This window comes from Cornus florida, unplaced genomic scaffold, assembly GCF_030987335.1.
Source record: "Cornus florida cultivar Cherokee Brave unplaced genomic scaffold, ASM3098733v1 CherokeeBrave_3.0.0_Hap2_Chr08, whole genome shotgun sequence".
NCBI lineage: Eukaryota > Viridiplantae > Streptophyta > Magnoliopsida > Cornales > Cornaceae > Cornus > Cornus florida.
This window is the reverse complement of record NW_026775578.1, coordinates 13,020,166-13,046,914: the sequence shown is the minus strand read 5'-3', so window position 1 is coordinate 13,046,914 and position 26,749 is coordinate 13,020,166. Positions and strand designations below refer to the sequence as shown.

The window sequence follows — 26,749 nt, the reverse complement described above, 5'->3', positions numbered from 1 at the left end:
CTCTTCAATTCTTCCAATTCAACTGGTGCCATACTATACGGTGCCATAGAAATCGGCGCAGTACCATGCATCAAATCAATAATGAACTCCACTTCTCGGTGTGGAGGCAACTCTGTCAAATCTTCTGGAAAAACATCCAAGAAGTCACAAACAATCGTCGGATAAACTTCTCCCACGACATCATCTTCTTCGGCTAGAAGACTAGCTAAGAAATAATCACTATGACTTCGTCCACGAACTCCATAAAACGATGAAATGTGGGAATCACTCCGATCTCCCACGAAAAAGAAACAGTCTCCCTCGGGAGTACAAACTATTACCCTTCCTCTGTAACAGTCGATCGTGGCATGAAAAGAAGCTAACCAATCCATCCCGAGAATGACATCAAAACTAGTCATTTCTAGGAGGATAAGGTCAAACACAAAAGTCCGCCCGGCTATCACAATGGAACAGTCTCTCACGACTCCGCTCAAAGACACTGAAACTCCAACTGGCGTATCAACACATAACGCCCGATCCATAAAATTGACCTTTAACCCCGATACAAGTGCAAATGATGATGAAATGAAAGAATGAGATGCGCCAGAGTCAAACAAAACAAGGGCCCAACAACCAAACACTGGAAATATACCTCGAAGAACTGACGGTCCAGAAGATGCATCGGTCTGTGCCAGTGCAAAAACACGTCCCTGTGGTACCTGTGCCTGAGGACTGCCAACCTGAACACCTGATTGCTGCACTGACATAGTAGGAGTATCCCTCCTAACTGATCGTGAACCTTATGAAGACATAGTAGGCTGTGGTGGTGGTGGTCTGAAACCTGACTGAACTGTAGCCGATTGTGACGGCCTCTGCCGTGACCCTCTGCCACTAGTGGTGCTTGCTCCCTGACTCGGACAATCCCGAATCAAATGGCCCTGCTAGCCACACCCAAACAACTGCATTCCTATCAGACCCAGCTGGAAACGGAGTGGTAGGAGCAGATCGTGCAGACTGCTGTCCCTGAAACTGAGATGAACAGCTCCTGTTCCTTTTCCAAGAAGATCCTTCTGAAGATGGCCCTGCACCCCTCTTTTGCTTCAACTGCTCTCTTCTTGCATCCTTCTCTTTATTATCAGCCTCCAGCATCAAAGCCCTTTCCATTGCTTCAGAGTAAACCTTAATGAACTGTGCTGTGATCAACGGCCTCATCCGATCATTAAGACCAGAAATAAACTTCCGAGTCTTGTTAACTTCATCTCTCACCATTTCTGGAGCAAAGCGAGAAAGGGAAGTGAACTTGTTTTCATATTCTGCCACTAACATGCTCCCTTGGATAAGGTTATGAAACTGCTCTTGTAACTCCCATCTTTTGAAAAGCGGAAAGTACTTTTCATAAAACAATTCCTTGAACTTGTCCCAACTCATCTCTTCTGCCTTGTATCGGCTCGTAACCGACTTACACCATAATTTAGCATCCTTAGCAAACTTATAAGTAGCTAAGATGATCTTCAAATAATCCTCTGTCACATCCATAGAAGTCAATTGAGTTTCAACTTGCTCCATGTAGTCATCTGTTATCATTGGATCCGCACTGCCCTCAAACATAACCAGCATCAGCTGAGAAAACCCCTTAATAATCTTGAGACGCTTCTGAGCTGGCGTCTCCTCAACTTGAACTGTAGGTTGTGGTGCCAACTGCGACTGAGCAGCAATCGTTGCCCTTACGACATTTTGCAACAAACGATTAAACTCTAGTGCCACAGAACCTTCACCCACTTCTACGGGTGCTTCAACATTATCCCTCCTTGTGGGGACAGCTCTCGGGGGAATCAAATCCCTAAGAATTGTGTCCTCATCATTTAGCTCATCCGAATTGGAGCTGGAGCTCTCACCAACATCACCCCTAGTCGGTCTAGGGCCAACTTCCCTGATTTCCTCACGCCGTGACATCGTTCTATAAAACAAAGGAAACAATTCAATAACGATAACACTAAGGTCCAACCGTGAACAACCCAACGCAAAAACATACTGTACAAACATTTAGCATGTAATACTATGCAATGAACACAATAATGTAAGCATATAAACACATAAGCACGTAAGTAAGTAAGCAGTTAAGCATACTTTTTCACATAGCAAAACACTTTTCCAAACAAGGAAATAACAATGCAAATGACTTCCCAGACAACCCTAGGCAAGCCTCTACCCGTCGTCCTAATGGTATTCGAACCATCGCTCTGATACCAAATTTGTAACGACCCTAGCTGATGCCAAAATTTAAAAAAAAAATCGGCATAACCTCCCCTAAAAATGGGCCTTCAACAACCTGTCCCAATACACAAAACACATAAAATCATCAAGCATCCAATTCATCCGTTCATTATACCTTAACATAGTTCCTTTCATGGTGGAACATCCACACACCAATTAATCTAAATTATCATAATTACAGTCCCAAAATACAAGATTAATATTTAAAGTCCCTGTCTTACAACGTTACATGATACAATTGCATGGAAACATATACCATAATTCCACTAGTTTCATTTACATCAAACAAAAGATAAGTTCGTTCTTAAGTTACAAGGCCATGAATACTAACTTAGTTACATTTCCACAACTACGAATATACATAGAACGGTCAAAATACAAAATAGCAAACAACCTTCTAACAATTTTCAAGTTTGAGGTGGATTGTCGTCCACTAGTTCATTTCCAAGACCTGAAAAAAATAATATAAATAGTAGGGTGAGCATAAAGCTCAGTAGGTGACACTTAAGACACACATCTTGTGTCCTTGTGAATCCAAACAAAGTATAGGCCAATGGGAAATGGGGATCATACAATGTCGGGGAATAATACAGCATAACGATTCAACGTTAAGTATATCCAATGCAATGGTATGAGATGCAATGCATGCTAGTGTCGCTCCCCATTTTCATAATCCAAAACATCATTTCCAAACTGTTAATACAGCCCGCCCTTTGGTAGCCCCGCCGCGACACGAGAGGAGGATTGGCTAGTGTCCCTGACCCTTGGTAACCCCGCGGCGTCATTATGGGGCCCAACTAGCTCAACCACGCTAGGGCGACTCCCTAGTCCCCTCTAGGCTATATTAACCTCCAGCCCGTTGGTAACCCCGCAGCAACCGGGTTTCGCATAAAACCATTTCATCAAAAACACTTCCCTGAAATTCCCCATATTTATTTCAAGAACAATTTCTCCCATTTCATGCAAACCCAATGGTATGTGCATGTATATATGTTCCATACATTCAATGTCATGGCATTTAAAATTCTACACCATAAAATTAAACATTTAACTTGTTCAACATCTCCCAAGTAATTATTAACACATTAAGATATAACAAAATATATTTAAGCATGCTTTACACATAAAACAACTCACATTCAAATACATTAATTTCTCTAGACAACATTTAAAATAATCATTGATACAATTAACTTCTAATTAAACATGCTTGGCACAACAAATGATTATAACTCACAATGGAACAAGAAAGTAGTGGATTAAGGTGTCCCTACATTAAAAGTAAGCCAAAACCCTTAAAATGGGTCTCTAAATTCGAGCTCCCAAAGAGGACCAAAAGCTGGAATTTCTGGTACTAGCACGTAGAGCTCGTCGTACTCGTCGTTTTGCCTCAAACAGCACCTAAATCCTCCAAGAAATGAGAGAGAAATTAAGCCTTGAAGCTTGAAACCATAAAAAGAAAAAAAAGCCCAGAGAGCTTCTGGAATGAGAGAGAAACTGATACGCAGAGAAGAAGAAACAAGTCATTATATTGGCTTATAAATCATGTGGGCCCCACAGGTGAATAACATTTTATTTAACTTTAACACACACACACACATATATATATATATATATATATAAAGTTAAAAACATTACATATCGATTGGAATCAAATTGGTTATGCAGGAGATCCGCTTGTGCGAGATCAAAGGAGATCGTTTGTTGCCAGATTTGTCGAGGATATAATTTACCCCTTTGACTTTCTCAAATTGTGCCTAGGTTATCCATACCCTGTTGAACCATGTCGTCATTCATTATCCTGGATTAGAAATGTCATCATTCTTATCCGATGGAAATCTTTATCTCTGATAACGAAATATGTCGAAGAGGTCTGGCGGCTGGTCAAGGTAGGTTAGGTTTACTTATCCCCATCAGTTGTCCCCCATTCCCAAGCTTGCTCATCTAGCTTTGGGAATGTGAATTTTTTTTTTTTTTGCCCTGGTCACTGTTCCCTTGGGAATAGTGCACGCGGGTACTGTTCACTTGAACAGTAGAGTTTTATTTTATTTTTTGCTACCCTTGGGTTACCGTGGGTAATCTTCCCTCGGGTAATGTTCCCGTGGGTACTATTTTTAGTACCCTTGGGTACTCTGCTCCTGGGTACTATTTTTTGGTACCCTTGTGTACTCTTCTCCTGGGTACTATATTTGGTACCCTTGGGTACTCTACCCCTGAGTACTATTTTTGGTACCCTATCTTCCCTTGGGTACTATTTTTAGTACTCCTGGGAACTCTGCCCCTGGGTACTATTTTTGGTACCCTTGGCTAATCTTCCCCTGGGTACTATTTTTAGTACCTTCGGTACTTTGCCCCTGGGTACTATTTTTTGTACATTTCGGTACTTTCTCCCTGGGTACTATTTTTGGTACCCTTAGGTAATCTCCCCCTGGGTACTATTTTTAGTACCCTTGGGTAATATGCCCATGGGTATTATTTTTAGTACCCTTGGGTACTCTGCCCCTGGGTACTATTTTTGATACCCTTGGGTACTCTTCCCTTGGTAAGGAAATAAATTGTACAAGTTTCACTATGGTCGTCACTCGTTTAATAAAGGAATTAAATTTTATGAGCTTTACTCAGCTCGTCCCTTTAGTAAGGAATTTTTATTTACTATACCTCATAGTAAGAAGATATTGATTACGGGAATCATTCAGCCTGGGTCCTTATAGTACAAGACACTTATTTACTATCCCTTATAGTATGGGGATATTAATTACGGGATTCATTCAGTTCGGGTCCTTATAGTACATGACATTTATTTACTATCCCTTATAGTATGGGGATATTGATTATGGTATTCATTCAGTCCGAGTCCTTGTAGTACATGACACTTATTTACTATCCTTTATAGTACGAGAATATTAATTACGGGATTCATTCAGCCCGGGTCCTTGTAGTACATGACACTTATTTACTATCCCTTATAGTACGGGGATATTAATTATAGGATTCATTCAACCCAGGTCCTTTTAATACAGGACACTCATTATCATCCCTTGTATCCCTTTAATAAGGGAATTAGATTTTTGTCAAGCGTCGGGAATGCCAAGTCCTAATGAGCTAAGCATGTTTGATGATTACTTTCTTGCCCCTTTTAATAAGGGAAATGGATTTGCTCGAGTGTTATGAGCTCTCACTTTAATAAGGGAGTAGTTAACCTGTCGTCTCTTTACCGAGGGAAGAAGATGAAGTTGACCCTTCGTTCTTTTATGGGGAAAGAGGTGCAGTCTGAAGAAGGGTAATCCCTTTAATACGAGAGGTAGTCATCTCGTCTTTCTAGTAAATGAAGGAAGCTTTAATTATCTCACCCTTCTGTATAGAAGGAGTAGTCAGCTTCTTGTCCCTTTAATGAGGGAAGAATGTGTTGTTAGCCTCTCGTCCTGGACGACTAGTGCCCCCGAGGGGTCGCTAAAGGAGAGAGACTAGAAACCCGACTAGCTTGATGTACCAAGGTTGGTATGTCAATTTTCAAGACATTGTCATCATATGCAGATCGACGATTGATATCGTGTGATCCACTATTCTGCCCCCGATGGTGGGATCTTGGGCGATGACCCATTCTATAGATGTTTATACAGCGGACGGGGTGCCTGGTGCTGCAACCAATTACAGTTGTCTAAAAATATTAAATTGTGTTAGAAATGATTACTGAAAATTAACCTGCCATGGATTATCAATCCAAAATTCTGCATAATCTGAAATCGATAGGCAATTCCTACAAAGGAAGAGAGGTGACGACTGTCGTCTGGTAGGTGGAGGCTTGGTGTCTAGCGATTGGCGTGATGGGGGCGTGGTACCCAACGGCTGACAGATGATGGTCTGGTGGCTAGTACCTCGTTGAGTCCAATGATCGCCCTTCACTTAGGAACCTCATTGGAAATACAGACCTCATGGGATCTGGAGGGACATTAGACCTCCTTAGACCTAAAGGCCTCGATACATTCTTAGGTGTAGAAGGCCACCCTGATTGCACGAACGGACGGAGTAACAAGACTCCATTACCAGAGACATCCTCAGTGGTAAAGGCTTTACTAGTAGGTAAAAACCTCCTTGTTGGTAGTGATCCTCTTGAGGAGTGGAGACCAACTCACTTATGTAGGCGCAGAAGGACCAGGCCTTAGTCTTCAACGATCTGGTTTTGGTAGTTGGCTGCTGCCAGATATGATATAGAGTTTGGTCTTAGATGACCTAACCTCAGTAGTGAGGGGACCAAGCATCACTAGATGGAAAATACCACACTGGACTGCCTGGGTCGACGTGCCAAATTTTGATTATTGTCATCGTACACTGGGTGACATCACGCAACCCACCGTTTTTGCCCCCAATATGATGGATGGGTAATCATAATATAGAGATCTGTCGTTATATAAGAACATGGAAATCCGTTGTCAACTGATGACTTTGGGTTGGTTTCCATGATCGGAAACTTTCGTCTTGCCGTCTGAGCCAAGTCGCGTCAGAATTATTATTTTTTCAGAGAACTAATCGGTTCCCACAGACAGCGTCAGTTGTTGATGAGAAAATCCTCGCGACTCGGAACGACGGCGTTTACCTGCAAAATAAAGGGACGTCACCTTGAATGATACCGGTGGGTTGCTAGCCGAGGACCCTCCGACAATCAAGTTAATACTTGTAATCGTATCACATAATTATTATGTAATATCTGTTTAGGGGTTTTTTCTCGTACCTTCTTTAACGGCTCGGTGCCCTATTTATGATTGTCGATTGGAATCAAATTGGTCTCGCAGGAGATCCACTTGTGCGAGATAAGAGGAGATCGTTTGTTACTAGATTTGTCGAGGATATGATTTACTCATTTGACTTTATCAAATTGTGCCTAGGTTATCCTTATCTTGTTGAACCACGTCGTCATTCATTATCTTGGATAAGAAATGTCGTTATTCTTATCTGATGAAAATCTTTATCTCTGATAACGAACTATGTCAAAGAGGTCTGGCGGCTGGTCAAGGTAGGTTAGGTTTATTTTTCCCCGAGAAAATGTTTAAAAATAAATAAGGAAAATGTTTAATTTTTATAAAAATAAATAAGGAATAAGAAAATGTTTGATTTTTTATCTCATTTTCTTGATCATCTTTCATTTTTGAGGTTTTAAATTTATTTTATTCTAAAGTTGTTTTTCCTTTTATTTATTTATTTATACTTTCTCTCACTATAATGACAAATCAAAGAGAAGCAAAACAATTTTAAGCAACTACCAAAAATCAAGATTTGAATTAATAAGCTATATAGCAAAAGCAATATTCAAGCTCAGGAGAAAGTTAGTAATGTCTTCATTGCATATATATTGACATAAGCAACTACCAAAATTAAAGCATCAGCATAAGATTCATAACAGTTACAATCACCAAAAGAGAGGCGCATGCACCCCCATTTGAACATACATAATCTTTTGAATATTGAATTTGGAAGATGCCATATATGTCACACTCTCTGCAGCATCCATTTGCTTTCACTGGATCCATAAATGTAATGATAAAGATTTGAATTGATAAGCCTGTTGAATATGATAATAATAAATTGTCAAAAGAATAATATGTTAAGGGGTAATTTTGTCAGAAAAATTACTTTAAAAAATCACTTAAACGGACATAAGTTAAAAACACCCCCTTGGGATAGTCAAAGGAGACTTTTTTGCCAAAAATATTCATAATGGAGGTTTTTTGCAACAGGGTAATAATTAAGGGTTTTTTTTTTTTTTTTTTTTTTTGGTTGCAATTTGCCCATTAGAAATTGAATATTTATAGGTTATTCATTTTCTCTTTCCTCACAAATTGGACTGATAGAAAAACATTCCTCCTTATTTCCTCCATTTATTCCCTTTCCTCCAATCAAACACGAAAAGCTTTATCCATCTTTCCAACCAAACATGGCATAAAGTTTTTTTTTTTTTTGGGAAATTTAAGCAACTAATATGGCATAAAGTTTGTTAAAGAGTTAATTTTCATAGATGAAATAAAATCTGAATGAGAGCATATTATAACTTTTATTATGTAGAATTTTGGGGCATTGTTTCTTGTAGTGGTAAAAGCTCGAACTTTCACAATAACTTTGTGCAAATAATGTCAAATGTCAAGGCCTTATTTGACAATCATTTTCACTTCGTGGATTTTTTAATTATTTTTTTGGCAGATGGTATATTATAACGAAGTAAAATACGAAAATGTGTTTGATAACTTTTGCTGCGATTTGAATAATATTGTATTTATAGCGTAAAAAAAAAAAAAAAAAAAAAAAAAAAAAAAAAAAACTCTTAATGACCTTTTCCACTAGCTATTTTATTTTTAAAATTTGCAACACATTTTTTACCAAACACATTTTCCTCCGTTTGCTTCCAAATATCTTGTAATAAATTTTATTTTGTCAAATATTTATCCATTCACTATTAAACACCCTTCACAATAAAAAAATTGTTTCCGTTTTAAATAAAAATAAAAATGTAAAACATTTCCGATGGTGAAATAGCCCCTTAGTGTCTGCTTCCACGATCTCACTTAATAATATCATTTCTTTTCTTTTAAAAACTAAAAATAAGATAAGAGATAATGGGTGGGCGTTTGCTCATTTACTTAGAAGCTCAAGCTATTATTGGGTAATGCTTGTTCTACTTGTAACATTCTCTCCCACTTAAACCTTTCGCGCGATGCCCTCGTTGTGGTCGAGCCACCTTGTCTACCCGGGTCTAGACCCGGACGCTCTCTGGACCGGGTGCTTGACGTGATACCGGATTAAAGACTGAGTTTGGTTCTGATACCAACTGTAATGGTTAGGCGCTTGCCCATTTACCCAAAAATTCTAACTATTAGGTAGTATTGCATACCTACTTATTTATACATACTTCAACTCCTTCCAAATTTGATATGAGAAAAGCCCCACTTATAACGTCTAGCCATAAGGTAAGAGGAGCAAGCCATGGCTAGATGTATATAATTGATTGGTGAGATATATATATATGGCTTTATACCAAAAATCACTCAAACCAATTGGAATAAAATCAATCAGAATGAAAACTACGCGTGATTGTTCTATGTGAAACACTTTTTAGGCTGGGTGAAGATGAAAGGAGGACTTTAGCAATGCAGGTTGACTAGTGTAGGGTGCCAGTTGGAATTAGGTTGGAAAGATGAGAGCAGACAGCTTGCTTAGTTGAAAATAGCCCAACTTAGAGTTGGATTTTGATAACCTTGCTTTCAAACTGGTCTCACCCCACTTTTCGTACTATCTGAAAAAAGTTCCAAGAACTATAGCTTCATAACGCGTCTACCATATTTTATTATCTAACTAACCAATGTCAGAATTAGTTTTCAACTTTGAAACACGTGTACGGATTGTAATTAAAGAAGAAATAAATAGATTTCATGGCTAGTTTAAGTGTGGTGGAATAGAATATGAATGGACGTAGAAATTGAATGATAATGAAATGAAATGGTTATTCATTTTGTTTAAAGGTGGAATAATTTTGATAGAATGACCATTCTCAAAAAATAGAAATGATATTTTTAACTTTAAAATTGATATCAAACACAAAAATGAAAAAAAACCTATTCCATTCCACTATTTTTTATTTTTTTTTTCACTGCACCAAACTAAATCTTAATGAAAATATAAGTTGCAGATGAAGGGATTGTTACGCAAATATGTCCCATTTTTTACACTGCCTGTGTTAATTTAACACGTCACATAACACGCGCTCCCCTCACGAAGAGACTTTCTTACTAGTTGTCCCGGCTGGGTGGGGGTAGTTTTGGCAGAATTTGTTATTTATTTATTTATTTTTCTAATTAAATAAACAGTATAGTTAGTGGGGATGTTTTGTTTTGTAAAACACCTATGTTTTTGTTTAAAAAAGAATTTTTATTTTTATTTTTATTTTTGAAAGCTAAATGGGGATTTTCCTTCCTCTCGAATTTTTTATTTATTTTTCTAATTAAATTAACAGTATAGTTAGTCGGGATGTTTTGTTTTGTAAAACACCTACATTTTTGTTTAAAAAAGAATTTTTATTTTTATTTTTTATTTTTGAAAGCTAAATGGGGAGTTTCCTTTGGCTCGAATTTGAATATTGAAAAGGTAGAAAGGTGATAAATACACTCCACTTATTTAAAGACTCATTTTATTTTTAATGTGAAATGATATTATTAATTTTAATTTAATTCATGAGAATTAAGTATAAGAGGCATTTATGTCATTTGATTAAGGAAAAAAAAGGTGCATTTCTAAATAATAAAAAAAGTGAAGTGCATTTATTATTTCCCTAGTTTTAGAATTAAAAACTTCAAATTTTAAAATCCAGCCTAATTGGTCTAAGACTTGACTTAATTTTTTTTTATTGTGTTTTCACATGAAAAAATTATTTTAAAATTATATACAATGTAGTACAAAATAATATTAGAATACATAGATTCCCTTACAAGTTTGGTATTGGACTCTTATGTACCTTTTGGATTTGGGATAATGTTTAATAGATTCTTTAAAAATTAAAATAGATTTCTTTACAATATTATGACTTTAATCTAGAATCTCGGGTTGACATGGCTAAAAAAATATATATAATGATGTGAAAGAAAGTAAACATTACTAGTGGGTCGTTAAGCCAATGATATAAAACATCCTTATGTTCAAGAGAGGGAGAAATTCGAACCAAGTACCTCCAATGTGCGTATATATAAGTACTTACCTAATAAAAAAAGAAATATATATATTCGCTTTAAACGAGTCATTCAAAAAAAATTTCCCAACAAAACACTCACTTTTTTAAGACCAAAGCTAACACACTATGGTAAAATAAAAACAAAAGCAAAAACAAAAAGCTTTTTTTCATTTTAAATAAAGAAGTTTATATATATATATATATATATATATATATATATATAATGCGAAAAGAAAATTTATCTCTTATCTTCCCTAAGATAATTTAAAAATTATTAGAAGATGATATTCCCACTTTTTTCTCCATTTCGACAGTATTTATTCTTTTATAAAATAAAATGACGCAATCACCTTTTAAACACACTTAGAGCATCTCTGATCGATACATCAAATCTTTCGTGGCATTTGCAAGAATTATTTTTTGACATCAAGAACTCCTTCAACCGATACCTCAAAATGCCTACTTGGCATACCATCAAATATGTCAAATTTAGCATATCAAAAAGTTTTACGTCAAATAAAATTTTCTCATTATTTTAATCTAGATCTCACAAATAATTCAAATTTGGCATATTGAATATCTCCACCCGAAACTTCAAATATTAATAAATTTGACATATTGATTGGAGAATGCTAAAATGCCATATGTCAATTTATCACATCATATCTCAAATAAAATTGAGGTATGAAATTTGAAGTATCAATTGTAGATACTCTTACATTTTATAATTATATATGTAGGGACGGATCTACTAGGCATTCGCCCGCACTGAAATATTTTATTATTATATTTTATATCCCTGAATTTATACTTTTTGGCATCTTTTGAAGTTCCTGTTATTGGCATATTCAGTGATTGCTAGGGCCTTTTCTTTGCACACCAATTATACATTTGATCCTTAGAATCCACTGCAAAAACAAACGTCGTTTTCAGAGGTATGCTTCTAAGTTTTTGGTGTGGTTGCGCCTATATTTGGAGCTATTGATTTTTGCTGCGAGTTTTGTTTGTGCATATGTATGGTCTCTTATAACTATATCTATTCTAGTTATTTCGGTATAGCATTGCTTTTTGTATCTAAGAAATGATAAGCTTTTTTTTTTTTTTTTTTGGTAGTTTTGTGCTATTAACATGTTGGGTACTGTCTTTTTATTTTTTAATTAATTAATTAATTTATTTTTCGAGCACTCTTATACCATCTAGTTCATACCAAATAAAAGACAACATCTATGACTTCTCCAATCAAATATTCTTCAAAAATGTTCCTTTGCGATGGACACTTGTTGAAGATCTTAGAACCTTTTATTTAAAGCCCTTCAATTTTTTTTTTTTTACTTTTTGTTATATTTAATTTGTGTGTGTCATGTTTTAGAATATATTTCTAGATTTTGAATTTGTTTATTCAATTCTCTTCTGTTCTGGATTTATTATGGCAATGCATGGGCTAACTAACAACACCAGGAGGGATTGCAAAGGTATCAAAGAAATTTGAAGAAAAGTAAAAGTGAAAGGAAATGAAGAATTGGAGACAGATTCAGAAAAGGCGATATTTTTATTTTTTATTTTTTATTTAAAAATCAAACAGAAAAGGCGAATTTTAAGGGGTCATTTTGTAACATGGCATAATTTATTTTTATTTATTTATAAATAAATAAAACTAAATAAAAAATAATTAAGGAGCCAGTTCCAAGTATCCAAGCGGGAGCATGAAGTGCAATCTGATATTAGAAATATTTGCTGAAAAGATTTAGCGTTCATCAAAGAAAATTATATTATTTCCCAGTAAAAAAAAAAATCCCTATTGACAAAGAAAAAGGCACACTCACGAAAGAAAAGCAAGCTTTGTTTAAGTCATTTTCTGGAATAATCTCCAAATGGAATATAAAATGGCAAACAGAAAGGATAAGAACCAAAGTTGTTTGCCAGTAGATAATTTCCGACTGATAATCCAAGCTCTCTCTTCTTTCTACGTACTGATCAAAAGATTAGTTCCACCTCAGTTGGGTTGAGTCAGAGTAATCATTCAAAGAGGTAGAAAACGAGATTTGTAAAAAACCATATAGATTGAGTCAGGGTGAATGCTTTAGCTTCAAAAGGTAGAGAAAGGAACTTACTACCGAAAAGGTAAAAGAGAAGCAATGTCAAAAAAAAGATCCCATAAAAATTCAGAGACCCAATATCACAAGGGCCATTAGGATCCAAAATAGTAGTTCTAAATCGGACTATTTACCATAAGAGTACTAGAAACAATAAAATGAGAAATTCCAGTTTCAATGCTTTAATCAACCTCCTCGATCTTGGGCCCAGCACCACTTGCACTAGCTGGAGGAGCATCATCCTCCATGGAACCACCCATGTCTGCACCAGCACCTTGGTACATTTTTGCAATAATAGGGTTGCAAATGCCCTCGAGTTCCTTCATCTTGTCCTCGAACTCATCAGCTTCTGCAAGTTGGTTGCTGTCAAGCCAATTAATGGCCTCATCAATTGCATCCTCAATCTTCTTCTTGTCAGCTGGGTTGAGCTTAGAACCAATCTTTTCATCCTTCACTGTGTTCCTCATGTTATAGGCGTAGTTCTCAAGCGCATTCTTGGCCTCCACTTTCTTTTTGTGTTCCTCATCCTCTGCCTTGTACTTCTCTGCTTCCTGGACCAGCTTCTCAATTTCCTCCTTCGATAGCCTGCCCTTGTCATTGGTGATTGTGATTTTGTTTTTCTGCCCTGTTGTTTTGTCCTCGGCAGAGACATTCAATATACCGTTAGCATCAATATCAAAGCAGACAGTGATTTGAGGCACACCCCTGGGGGCTGGAGGGATGCCCGAAAGCTCGAATTTACCCAACAAGTTATTGTCCCTTGTTCTCGTCCTCTCTCCCTCGTATACCTGAATCAGCACACCAGGTTGGTTATCAGAGTAGGTAGAGAATATCTGTTCCTTCTTGGTGGGAATGGTGGTATTCCTTGGGATTAAAACAGTCATGACTCCTCCAGCAGTTTCCAACCCAAGGGAGAGAGGAGTAACGTCTAACAGCAACAAGTCCTGAACCTTTTCGTTGCCCTCCCCACTCAGAATGGCAGCTTGAACAGCAGCACCATAGGCGACTGCCTCATCAGGGTTGATGCTCTTGCACAGCTCCTTTCCGTTAAAGAAGTCCTGCAACAGTTGCTGTACCTTTGGAATTCTGGTAGATCCACCAACAAGAACAACATCATGTACAGTGCTCTTGTCCATCTTGGCATCTCTCAGACATTTTTCGACAGGCTCCATACACTTCCTGAAGAGATCCATATTCAGCTCCTCAAACCTAGCGCGAGTTATGGTGGAGTAAAAGTCGACGCCCTCAAATAGAGAATCAATTTCAATGGTGGTCTGCGCGGTGGAAGAGAGAGTCCTCTTTGCCCTCTCACAAGAGGTCCTCAGTCTCCTCAGTGCTCTGGGGTTACCACTGATGTCCTTCTTGTGCTTCCTCTTAAACTCCTGAACAAAATGGTTCACCATTCTGTTATCAAAATCCTCTCCACCAAGATGAGTATCTCCAGCTGTAGATTTCACCTCAAAAATACCCTCCTCGATGGTGAGAATGGAAACATCAAAAGTTCCACCACCAAGATCAAAGATAAGGACGTTCTTCTCCCCAACACTGGTAGCCTTTTTGTCAAGACCATATGCAATGGCAGCAGCTGTTGGCTCATTGATAATGCGCATGACATTGAGTCCAGAAATGACACCAGCATCCTTGGTAGCCTGGCGCTGTGAGTCATTGAAGTAAGCAGGAACAGTGACAACGGCATTCTTCACAATTGATCCAAGGTATGCCTCTGCAATCTCCTTCATCTTGGTAAGAATCATAGAGGATATTTCCTCAGCAGCAAACTGCTTTTCCTCAGCCTTGTAGTTTACAACAATCATTGGCTTGTCACCAGGACCAGGAATGACTTTGAAGGGCCACAACTTGATATCACTCTGAACAGGGGCATCACTAAATCTCCTCCCAATGAGACGTTTTGCATCTGAAAATATTAGATACAAAAGCATGAGCACACTTGTAAAGTTGAAAAAAACAAGCTAACTATTCAATGAAAAGCATGCCTCAAGAAAATAGAAATTACAGAATACTATCGTAACATGAAATATGCTAGAATGAGAACATAACACATATAAGCCCCGGATACAAATATGCTAGATTTCACCATCACAATGAAATCAACTAATCGATATAGAAATCATGAAGTTGCAAGAATTTTACTGCACTTAAAGGTACAATACTGTCCGCATTATAAAACAATATGTATTGCTATGCTGAATTAGTCATTGCAACCAAGTCAGTATTGGACCTTGCACGATTCAAACCATGTGAACAACAATATGCACTAGTAGTTTCGATAAGTAACATTATCTAAACCATGAACAACAATATGCATGCACTCGTGGTTTGATAAGTAACATTATCAAAAGCTCTCTAATTGGTCATTGCAACAAAGTCAGTACTGGACCTTGCACATTGATCACACCACGTGAACACAACATGAACTATTTGACCCGATGCCTTTCCATTATGTAAAGATTTAAGTGATTAGAAATATTGCATGTATTTCCATCTCAGACACCTCGCTCAAGGGTGAAAGAAAGAAAGCCCAACAGAAAGGGCCTACCATTTACAAAGGCACAGGGAGGGTAAAAAATAAAAAAAGCGCTAACTTGATTGTGTTTGAATGAGTAATTTAAAGTTGCAAAAACCACAATTTCACAGGAAATAATCCATAAGATCAAACCTCACCAAATATATTACTTTAATGGAACTTTAATGCTATGATATGTTTCAATAAAGAAAAAAAAAAAAAAAAAAAGATTACCAAGAATTTCACCAAAAACCAATATATTTGTTGGCTGACCTGACTATATATTAGTTCTACTTGAATACCAAAAAAGAAAAAATAAACACCAAATTATGGTCAATCAAAAGGTTGACACAGCCCATATCCAAATTATCATCTATGCAGAAAGCCATAAAATGCAAACTGTTGCATGAGACATAATTAAGTATGCCCAAGAGAATTGAATCCTTATAATACATTGCCTCAATATAGTAAAATTATATATATATATATATATATAGTAAAATTCTTTGCGCAGAAAATAAAGATCTTCAGACACACATTCGATCAGATCAAGCTCGACTCAACCAAATTGGATTAGCACAATTTCACTGATTTAGTAATAGTATAAACTAACTTTGAAAAAAAAAAAAAAAAAAAAAATACCACGAACCACAATAAATATCACGATATATAAGCAACTGAGTTAAATTGAGAGAAATCTTTACAGATCAAAGCTACATTAGTCTTTATTTATATAGAGTATAAGTTTATATTTCAAGATTTGAGATAAAAAAAGGAAAGTAGATTGGTGTAGAGAGCTAACCGAAGACGGTGTTTATGGGGTTCATGGCGACCTGGTTCTTCGCAGCATCGCCGATCAAACGCTCAGTATCAGTGAAAGCGACGTAAGACGGAGTCGTCCTGTTGCCTTGATCGTTGGCTATGATCTCAACACGATCGTGTTGCCAAACACCGACGCACGAGTATGTCGTTCCGAGATCGATTCCGATCGCCGGACCTTCACCTTTTCCAGCCATTGTTTGATCTTAGCTACGAATCAGCGGAAAATTAAACAAAGATTCAAAGAGAGCGGCTGTGTGACGAAAGATTAGGGTTAGGGTTAGTGAGGTAGAGAGATTTCAGAGACTAGAGATGAAGGCAGAGTGAGAGAAGGAATGGTTTATATTGGCCTTCCGTACGTCCTTTTCAGGTTCCAGAATGTTCCTCCAACGGTTTGGTGAAAGATTTACGTGCTCGACGGTTTGAGATTCTATTTTGTCTCGCTGCATGACTAGGTCTTTGCGGGCCATTGTAACGGGCCAGCCCACGTAGTCAAAAACGTCGGCCCAATCGCAGTCTATGCTGAGTCCGGGCCTAAATTGTCCAACTCAAGCTTGGTCTTCAACAGCAATAATGGTTAATTCAGTTCCATTAAATTAATTTTACTATCACAATACATTCACAATTAAAAATCAAATAGATTTACCATATAAAACTAATATGTAACGAAATTATTAAAATTGATTTTAAATTTTTTAATAAATTTGATTTAGTAACAAGATTGTTATAAAAATTTGATCACACTCCAATCAGGGTTCAATAAGGGCTGGGTATTCTGGAGAGAGCTTAATCTTAGAGACGTGTCCAAGCCTTTAATTGATAGTGGGCTGTCTGGCAGGCGTCTATGTCCCTTTCAGAATCAGCGTGTAGTTAAGGCTGACCAGGACCTACATATGACGTATGAAAAGTGAAAACCAGAGTCTATTCCCTTTTCTTCTTTGTATTATATTACTTATATTTGTTCCATAGTTCGTCGTATTTTCGATATGCGATTCTTTTTAAAATTCAATATATGACTCGTATTGATTAATTTACACTGATTTTGTCCGAATTTATTATACCGCGACCGATATTTCGAACCATGATTTGTTCCTATCAATATGTTCGGTAGTGGTAAATTATATAAGGTATTCTAAAATATCGAACATCGCTATGATGGACAAAAATGAATAACAGATAAATTTCAAAGTTGTAAATAGGGGGCTTCATTAATGAACGTCCAACAAGAAGTGATCAAAGCTTAGAGACTGCACCTTTGGTACAATTTTGCACTTATATGGAACAGATCGAATGGCATGTAAAAAATTGGGTATCGTGTGCAACGTACACTTTGGGCTTAATTGTTGGTGTAACAATAAATAGGGGGAGGGGGTACGTAGTAAAAAGCTTAGTTTTGTGGCACAAAAAGTGATGGCGTGGGGCTTACGGATATGGAATCTATTTGATGTCGGATAGCATGTGCAATTATTATCAAAAAGTCAATAGTATACCACCAGTCCACTTTTTTTAAGTAAATTATCTGTGACACACATCTTACATGGTGGCTCCATCAACTGGCAGCCCGCGCGGGAATCATGTTTCTTTTTGTTGACCCACATTATCTCCAGTACATATCACTACTACTGTATCTTACCCTCATCCAGAAATTTGTATTCAGGTAGATAAATCCAAATTAATCAAGATTGTCTATTAGAGTATTTGGTCACAATAATACTGTCCTTTCAAAATATAGCATTACTCCTTAGAGTATCTTCAATGACATTTTAAATGTACTCTTAAACTCAAAATATAATAGGCTAATGAAAATAAGGTATTTTAATAATTTCTTAAAAGATTTCTCATATTTTGAGATTTTTAAATATTTTCTCAAATTCAAATGACCTCTCAAACTCAAAATATAATAAGTAGATGAAAATAGGCACTCCAATGGGCTCTCTAAAAAAACTTCTCATATTTTGAGATTGTCAAAAGTTGCTAAAATGAAAAATAAGGTACTCTAATGAGCTCTCAAAATATGGAATGGTTGTTGCGTCAAAAATTAGCATTTTGAATAAAATGCACCATTGGAGCAGAATTGCAAAAATATAACATTTTGATACTGTATCTCCTCTCAAAATATAAATTTGGTATGGAAATATAGCATTTTGCATTGGAAATGCTCTCTCTCAAATGGTCTATCAAACTCAAAATATACCAAATTGATGAAAATAATACACTCTAATGGTCTCTCAAAAAACCTCTCATATTTTGATATTGTTAAAAGTATTGCCAAATTTAGCAACTCAAATGACCTCTCAAACTCAAAATATAGCAAGTGGATGAAAATAAGGCACTCCAATGGACTCTTAAAACATAGAATGGTTGTTATATAAAAAAATAACATTTTGGATGAAATGCACCATTGGAATATAATTGTAAAAATATAATATCTTGACACTATAACTCTTCTCAAAATATAAATTTGGCATGAAAATATAGCATTTTGCATTAGAGATGCTCTAAGGTGTGTTAGGTTGTATATGTAATTGAAGTATTGAAATTAAAATTTGTGAAATTTTAGAAAAACAATTAAGAAAATTGAATTAAATTTTTTTTTTTCAAATTATACCAATTTCAATTTCAATTTTAAAATTTTAATTTTATGCAGCCAAACACACCCTTAAAATAGTGATATTGGCATTGCAAAATAGTACTCTAACACTCCATTACCATTCTCAATAAAGTAAAATGTCAAAAAAAATCTTGTTAAGCTTTAATAGAATTCTACCAAGTTGTCTCACTTTTCTCTCCCTCTTTCCTGATCCCCATCCTTCTTGGCAAACCTCTATAACTTTTATTATATATTTTTTTGCCCTTCCGGTCGACAATATCTGGTTCCTCTCCTACGGAGTCTTGTTTCTCTTTATCTTATTTTTTAAAAAATTAAATAAATAAAAGGAACTTGTTCATTTAACACTGATTAATTTGTTAGTGTGAAATGGTGGAAAGACTAAACTTGACAAAGATGTAAGCCAAAATTTTATAATTTTTTTTCATATCTTTTCTTTAACCTATATTATCCTATCGTCATAAAAAATTTAGAATTCCATTTAGTTAATAAAATTTCAAATAAGAAAATATCAATGAAAATAAAGCTACAAGATTTTAATTGTTGAGAGGAAAAAAGTTGCAAAATCTTTGGTATGCTCTTTAAAACTTGAAAAGATAAGAGAGTTAGATGAGGAATCAGATTGTCGAAAAAATAAGAACTCCAGAGATTTGAGATGAAGAATGGGAGAAAGGATAGAGAAGTGAAATGCCTTGAGAAAAAAACAAAAAACAAAACAAAAAAAAAAAAACTTGAAAGAGAATTTTTTGAAAATTTTATTTTAGGTATGGAGTCTTAGAGTATTATTTTGGAGTGCCAATATCACTGCTCCATCTTAGAGAAATTGTTAAATGATTCTGGATTACATGGTCCAGTTCAATCCAACCTTACATCCAGGGACGGATTTAGAAATTCATATGAGGGGGGACAAATTTATATAAAGAGGTTTTTTCATAATTTTAGTACGGGCAATTTTAAAATTTTATAATTATAAATACAAAAAATTATAAATCTAGAAGTGTAAAATGTAATAATAAAATTTTCCAGTGGAGACGGATATCCCACTGAGCCCTTCACATATCCGTCACCGCCTACATCTAAGAAAGTGGATAAAAAAATTTTAAAAAGCTAGTGGCATATAGAAATTCTGAACATGAGTTTGAACTGGATCAAGATGACCAAATGACTAGTGGTCATGGTCCACTGTTCAAATTCAAAGTCTATATTGTAACCCAACCAGAAATATTCATTAGGTGACTAAACTAATATTGATATGAATGGCTGACATGAAAGATGAACATTTTATATTAATTTTCTGTATATTTGAAATTATAAAAGTAAAAAATAAAAAAGATTTATAAAATTTAAATGTGCCACATGTGATTTTCTTTTATTAGTATAAACTTAGTAACTAATAAACCAGTTGACATTAATGGAGGATGCATGCAAAACTGTAAAATAAGCGGAAGGGAGGGGGAGAGAGATGAGGACAAATACATCGATCATGTTACTAAAGCTGCAATGGGGGGTAGCTTTCCTTTACAACTATATATATATATATATAACTCTCTCTTCCTGATCGATCAGATGAGGAGGGATTGCTTTTGGCATGAAAATGAGCAAAAGCTTTTGTCTTTCAAGATATATATAGACTTCGGGAATCAGATTCCTACCACCACCAACATTTATTCTACATCCATCACATTCCATGATTAAATAATTAATTAATGAAACTTCCGCGTATAACATGCATGACCGATTAGTGCAAAATATAAGTGACACTAATCTTAAATAATGCATTAGAGAAGCTAATATAAGTTATATGTATGCAAGTTAATTGTAATGAATTGGACGTCTTGCCAATGATTCAAAAATTTAAGTTGTTAAATAGTTTTGGGATTCATATTATTACCCATGGATGCAATGGAGAAGCTAAAAATTTCAATGCATGTCCATTAACAACAAATATTATTGTCTCTTCTGAGGAAATTGTAAAACATTTTCGACTTTAATTTCCACTGCCTCTTTAAATTTTAATATAAATTTAAAAAATATAAGATTATAAAATCATAGTTCATTATAAAATGGTCCTCACATTAAGATTCTTAGTTTAAATTAATTTATGATATTTGTTCAAGAATGTTGACCTTGAGGAATAGTACCCTTAACGAAAAATAGACATCAAGGGATATACCAAAAAAAAAAAAAAAATCATTTTGCGAATCACTTCGAAATATATATATATATATATATATATATAATTGAAAATTCTTACTCGGAATTAAGGACATATGTATATTCTTACTCGGAATTAAGCACATATGTATGTAGTACATATAATATATATATATAATGGGTGTGGTTAATAAAAGATTGTGCATGCTTTTGCACCGCCCGAATAATCCGTATATATTCCGTAGGCTAAGCCAAGGTTGGGGATGGGACTGGGGTATTCTTCTTATGGTGGGACCTGCCGAAAGGTCTAACGCGGCTGCTACAAATCCCGACCATGAGAATCTGATTGATTGACGGACCACTCTCTCCATCTCTGTATATATATATACATATATATATACACACACACACCATCCCTACTTCTCCTAGGGTCCCCAACTACACGGAGCCGTGGCTCCATCTCCGTACGTACTCCTAGCAACGTAAGCCCTTATAGCTAGACCTTGTATATATAATTATATACATATATATATATATATATAATTATAGAAGATCAAAGTGGAATCAATGAATGGATTTGGTGACAAGCCCAAATATTAGTTACTGCTTAATTGTAAATTGTAATGTAGTTTACAGAAAGAAATTAAGGAAATATGCTGGCTGATTTTGGGTTTGAAAACCATAAGGATAAGAGAGTATGTATATTTTTAAGAGAAGATTTTGGAAGACTTAGGGTACGTAGTTTGTTTTTGTAGAGCAGTTAAGCCAGTTTTCTCAAACAATATTCTAAGAAATGTTTTTATTTTCATTTTTATTTTTTGACATTTTACATTGCTGATTCTGTGTTTTCTTAAAAATTAATCCCAATTAATATTAGAATTGACAGAGTATTCAATTTTAATTCTCTTCCTTGTAAGAAAAAGAATTGGCAAAATTGGGCAACCTACATGTTAGCCAGTCTTCATATATATATATATATATATATAGGGAACAAGCTAGCTAGCTTGGTAAGTCGCATTCAAGAAAGCGATAAAGGATATTTGAGGTTTGGAAGGAAATTTGATAAGATTGAATTAAACTCGAACAATTATAGGATATTACATAGTTGATTATAAAGTTGTCCATTCAAATCTGCGAAGACATGTAGAAATGTAATAAAGCTAGTCCTTTCAAAAAAAAAAAAAAAATTCCAAGTCATAAAGCAAGAGTTGAAGAAGCATAGGAGTAATACTCATGGTAGTCCCATGCAATTGAGGTCAGAGACGACTAGCTCATTAATTGGTAGGCAAATTGAGTTTCAGTCTTACTAAAAACTTATTGACTCCTAATTGTCCAAAAATATAGAAACAAGAGAAGAAAAAGAAGATTAGAAACATACTTTAATGTAAGAAAAGAAGAATAAAGAGGAAAAGAAGCTATATAAAACAAGTGCTCATGTGTAAGAGTTCCATAAAGATGGAGTTTATTCATTATGTGGCAATTAAAATTATTGGTCCTGATCAACTATGTGATCTGTGTGCGCTAGCTATACCCCATTTCCAACTTTAATTACGTGGGTTGATCCACCACCAAGGCCAGATACACACTCATATTATGCTCTTTCTCTATCTACATCTCTCTCTCTTCCATGCATGCATGAGTCACTATTGTTCTTTTTAATTACCTTTTTTTTTTTTTTTTTTTTTTTTTTTTTCCTTTCTCGAGCACTAAATCACAGTCCACAACATCAGAGAGAAGCTTAAAGGCTAAGAAACTTCGACCGGCCACTCAAAACCCTAGAAATATAATAAAACAAAAAGAGAGATATAGAGAATGAGAGAAAAATAAGGAAAAGCCTCTCCCATCTTTCCCTTCTTCTTCTTTCTCCTTTTCTCTGGCCTGTATTCTCCTCTTATTGTGATTCTCCACCATATATTTCCAAAAAACCCATCAACACCTTTAATAAAGAAAAAGATCATCAAATTTAAACCATGGTTTTCCAATCTTTTCCGGCCTATTTGGATCATCCCAACTGGCACCAGGTAAGGTTTTTTTCTTCTTCAAATTCTTTCCACATCTTCTTCACCAAAAAGCAGTAATCAAAAAGACATACATGTAATCTCTTAGTGAATATACCAGATATTGATATAGTTTTCTTAATTTCATGTTTTTTTGGGGTTTTTTTTTTTTTAGTTACAGCAACCAAACTATCAGCAAGGGAGTGGAAGTGAAAATCCTAATGTTTCGCCGCCTCAACCACGGCCTCCACCTCAGGTGGGTGTCGGTGGTAGTAGTGGTGGTGCTAGTGGTAGCAGCAGCAGCTCAATCAGACCAGGTTCAATGGTTGATCGAGCCCGGGTAGCCAAGCTACCACAGCCAGAGCCAGGACTGAAGTGTCCGCGATGTGATTCCACCAATACTAAGTTCTGCTACTTCAACAATTACAGCCTGTCCCAGCCCCGGCACTTCTGCAAGACATGCCGGCGCTACTGGACTAGAGGGGGTTCCCTGAGGAATGTTCCCGTGGGTGGAGGGTGCCGGAGAAACAAGAGAAGCAAAAGCAGCAGCTCGAAATCTCATCAAGCCGCCTCCCAGCAGCAGAAGGGTCCTATGTCCACAAGTGCAAGTCCATCCAGCACTGATATTTCAAGTCATTTTGCTCAACCATCGCCACAATTGCCCTTCATGACCAATTTACAAAATCTTATTCACTATAGCGGTGGAAATGTTGGCGGACTTCAACCACAGATGGCGGCAACAGGTGGTGCTGGACAGAATGATATGGGGTTTCAGATGGGAAGTACTAATTCTACCAATAACATTTTATTTGCTGGTGGTGGTGGTGGTGGAGCGGATCAGTGGCGATTGCCTTTCTTGACTGGCTTTGAGCAACCCTCTAATTTGTACCAATATAATTATCCGAGTGAAGGTCATGTCGAACCACCACCCTCTTCTGTGGTTGGAGGCAGCCACCTTGGGTCCATGACATTGAGTTCTGGTGTTAGTACTCCGGTGGCTCCAGTGAAAATGGAAGACAACAACCGAAGGCTCAACTTGTCAAGGCAGTTGAATGGAACTTCAGAAATTAATCAGTATAATTTGGTTGGAAATACATGGACTGAATTTTCTGGTCTCAATTCTTCTTCCCATTTATAATTTCAGCCCATAACCTTGTCATGCCCAAAACTTCCCTTCGAAGCATCCTTAATTTTCCATCCCTAGATATAGTTTCAATTGAAGCCGAGTGAGGTGAATTAGCATGTTCTACTGAAGTTCTGAACCACAGCTTGATTTCAAAATCCAAGAATATGTTGGGGAAATTGCAAGTGTTGATGGAGAGAGACTTGTCGATCAACATGATGATTTAACTGAAGAAGCAAGAACTGGTAGTGTTTGTGTGTTTTAATATATAATTCTTATACATAAGCTACCTTTTTGTGTTTATTAATTTATGTTTTAATTGCATGTATGAGCTTGTTATCGGAGTGTGTGAAGATATGTGAGTTTGTTGTCTGAATGACCTAATGTTCATGAATACTTTAGCTAGTAACTTATTGTTTGATATTGATCTGATCTTTATGCGTTAGCATTGGCACTGGTTGCTAGTATGAAAAATTACAAAAATTGGATTTGATCATTAGATTGAGAGAAGATCAAATTAATTATTGCTAATTGTTGATTCAATATGTATATATGTGCAGCCTAGCTAGCTAGTAGTACATGCAGTTCATGCTTAAATTCAAGTTGCAGTACCAAAACTTCATCCATCAGCAATAACTCACCATTATGTAGCCCAGACAAAGTAGATTAATTTTACTGAAATTCCCTCTGTATATTATTCACGAAAATGAAACTATATGGTACTAGCAGTGAAGATGACTCATGTCTGTGTTTTTGCTCGTCAATGATAGCTTCGTCATCTCCAAAAGTAGGGCAAGGGCACTGACTGTTATATATATTAATATAGAAGAGGAGTGTACTGGTACTGAAACTTATGAAGTTGCAGTAGATAGACATGAATTCTAGCTCCAGTGTTTTCCGTTATATATATGTTAATTAATCTTGTATGTAAATAGAAGAAGCTAAGCACATCATGCACTTCCTCTCTCTCGCTCTCTCTCTCTCACACACACACACACATAGATCCACCATGGTTCTTAGAAGCTAGAGTTGACTGCATCAAGTTAATTCTATGATAGTAACTAGTATTTTTTATCTCATGCCATGCAAAAACTTGATTTGCTAGCTCATTTTCTGCAACTGTCTATGTTTATGCACCATACACACACATAAATACATATATAAACATTCGGCTTCACACACACACACGTATATGCATAAACACATTCAGCCACAGACACAGAGAGAGAGAGAGAGAGAGAGAGAGAGAGAGTGATAATACAGTTAGTATTATGATTTTGTAGGAATAAGAGCAACAATTGAGGTTTGCTTAGTGTGTTGGTGGTGAGTCGAAAGTCGAAGAAAGGTAGAAGAAAACGCCAAAGTGTCACTCAAAACCATGCAATTTCAAGGAAAGCCAGATGAGAAGAATTGTTGTCATATTTCGTTACAAGATGGAATAATACGAGTCCAAAGAACTTGTATAGCCTTCACATTCTGAAAAGTCCTCTCTCCCTCGTTGTCACGATCCGCGCCATTGTCCATCCTGTGAAAATATTGTTTGCACATTGCCACTAATAATTTTCAAAATAATCTCTCCCCCTGTTGTGCAAGTGAGACTTTCCTGCAAATGTCATTAGTTACATATTATTAATATTGTTATTCTAAGAATTAAAACAGGAACTGTTGGTCTAAAAAGAAAGGAATCCAGAGGATTTGCTTTTCCAAAGACCAATGCTACCTCGCAAAAACGAATAAAGCAATAGAAACCAGCATACAATAAAGCAACTCACACACACACACACTCACACACTCTCTCTCTCTCTCTCTTAATGATAATAGTGGTCAAATATGGGGTCAGGGTGAGTTAAGAAGTGAAAACAGTTGATGCAAAAAAATTTGTGTGATGATAAATGGGTAGAAAAAGGAAAAATAAAGATAGAGAAAAAAAGAGATCAGTTGTTGCTGTTGTTGGTCCTACTGGTACTTTGTGTGGGTACGAAGAAGAGCAATCAGAGGAGGCTCGGAATACCAAGTTTCACACACACACACACATATATATATGTTGATGCCTCCAGTCCCCACATGACATATCTTCCATAGGCGTGAAATCGTCTGTGTTTTTGAATCTGCTTCCCAACCAGCTTTAGCTTTTCTAGTCTCTCTCTCTATCAAATGTTGAGCCCCAAATGATCGATTTTGCTACTCAATCTGTGCATCCTTTCTTGGTTGATTGGCTAATCCAACCCTCCGGCCTCTAACTTACTCTGGGAGACATATATGTATTTATTATTCAACAGCAAATGTATGTGTTTACAGTTCATTATTATTATACATCAATATTCAATACAGTATACAATTTGCTTTACTTTGATCAAACAAAACAAAAAGTGTATCTGCATTTTTTGCACGGCTTTCTACAAGGCTGTGTACTTTAGGAAATTAACTGTTTTTTTTTTTTTTTTTTTTCCTAATTCATTTATATATTG

General features: G+C 36.0%; 2 protein-coding genes across 3 annotated transcripts; one reads left to right on the top strand and one right to left on the bottom strand.

Annotated features, from left to right (window-relative positions):
* Positions 1-12,626: 12,626 nt before the first annotated feature.
* On the bottom strand, positions 12,627-16,790 carry LOC132269458 (heat shock cognate 70 kDa protein 2-like). Its single transcript, XM_059770648.1, has 2 exons — positions 16,383-16,790; positions 12,627-14,971 (listed from the first exon to the last, which is right to left on the bottom strand). The coding sequence occupies exons 1-2, from the start codon at positions 16,594-16,596 to the stop codon at positions 13,239-13,241; spliced, it is 1,947 nt and encodes a 648-aa protein (XP_059626631.1). The 5' UTR covers positions 16,597-16,790; the 3' UTR covers positions 12,627-13,238.
* Positions 16,791-22,884: 6,094 nt separating this feature from the next.
* On the top strand, positions 22,885-24,706 carry LOC132269456 (dof zinc finger protein DOF5.1-like). 2 transcript variants are annotated; one of them, XM_059770647.1, is made up of 2 exons: positions 22,885-23,182; positions 23,340-24,706. In XM_059770647.1, the coding sequence occupies exons 1-2, from the start codon at positions 23,132-23,134 to the stop codon at positions 24,294-24,296; spliced, it is 1,008 nt and encodes a 335-aa protein (XP_059626630.1). In that variant the 5' UTR covers positions 22,885-23,131; the 3' UTR covers positions 24,297-24,706. The 2 variants fall into 2 exon arrangements, with proteins under 2 accessions (XP_059626630.1, XP_059626629.1); XM_059770646.1 differs by having other exon boundaries at positions 22,887-23,182; positions 23,334-24,706.
* The last annotated feature ends 2,043 nt before the right edge of the window (positions 24,707-26,749 follow it).

What these genes read in the sequence shown, in the direction of transcription:
- LOC132269456 (XM_059770646.1), top strand. Translation starts at nt 23,132, where the DNA reads ATGGTTTTCCAATCTTTTCCGGCCTATTTGGATCATCCCAACTGGCAC. An exon ending in ATCATCCCAACTGGCACCAG is followed by an intron (nt 23,183 to 23,333) that starts GTAAGGTTTTTT and finishes TTTTTTTTTTAG; the next exon opens with TTACAGCAACCAAACTATCA.
- LOC132269458 (XM_059770648.1), bottom strand. Translation starts at nt 16,596, where the DNA reads ATGGCTGGAAAAGGTGAAGGTCCGGCGATCGGAATCGATCTCGGAACG. An exon ending in CCCCATAAACACCGTCTTCG is followed by an intron (nt 14,972 to 16,382) that starts GTTAGCTCTCTA and finishes TAATATTTTCAG; the next exon opens with ATGCAAAACGTCTCATTGGG.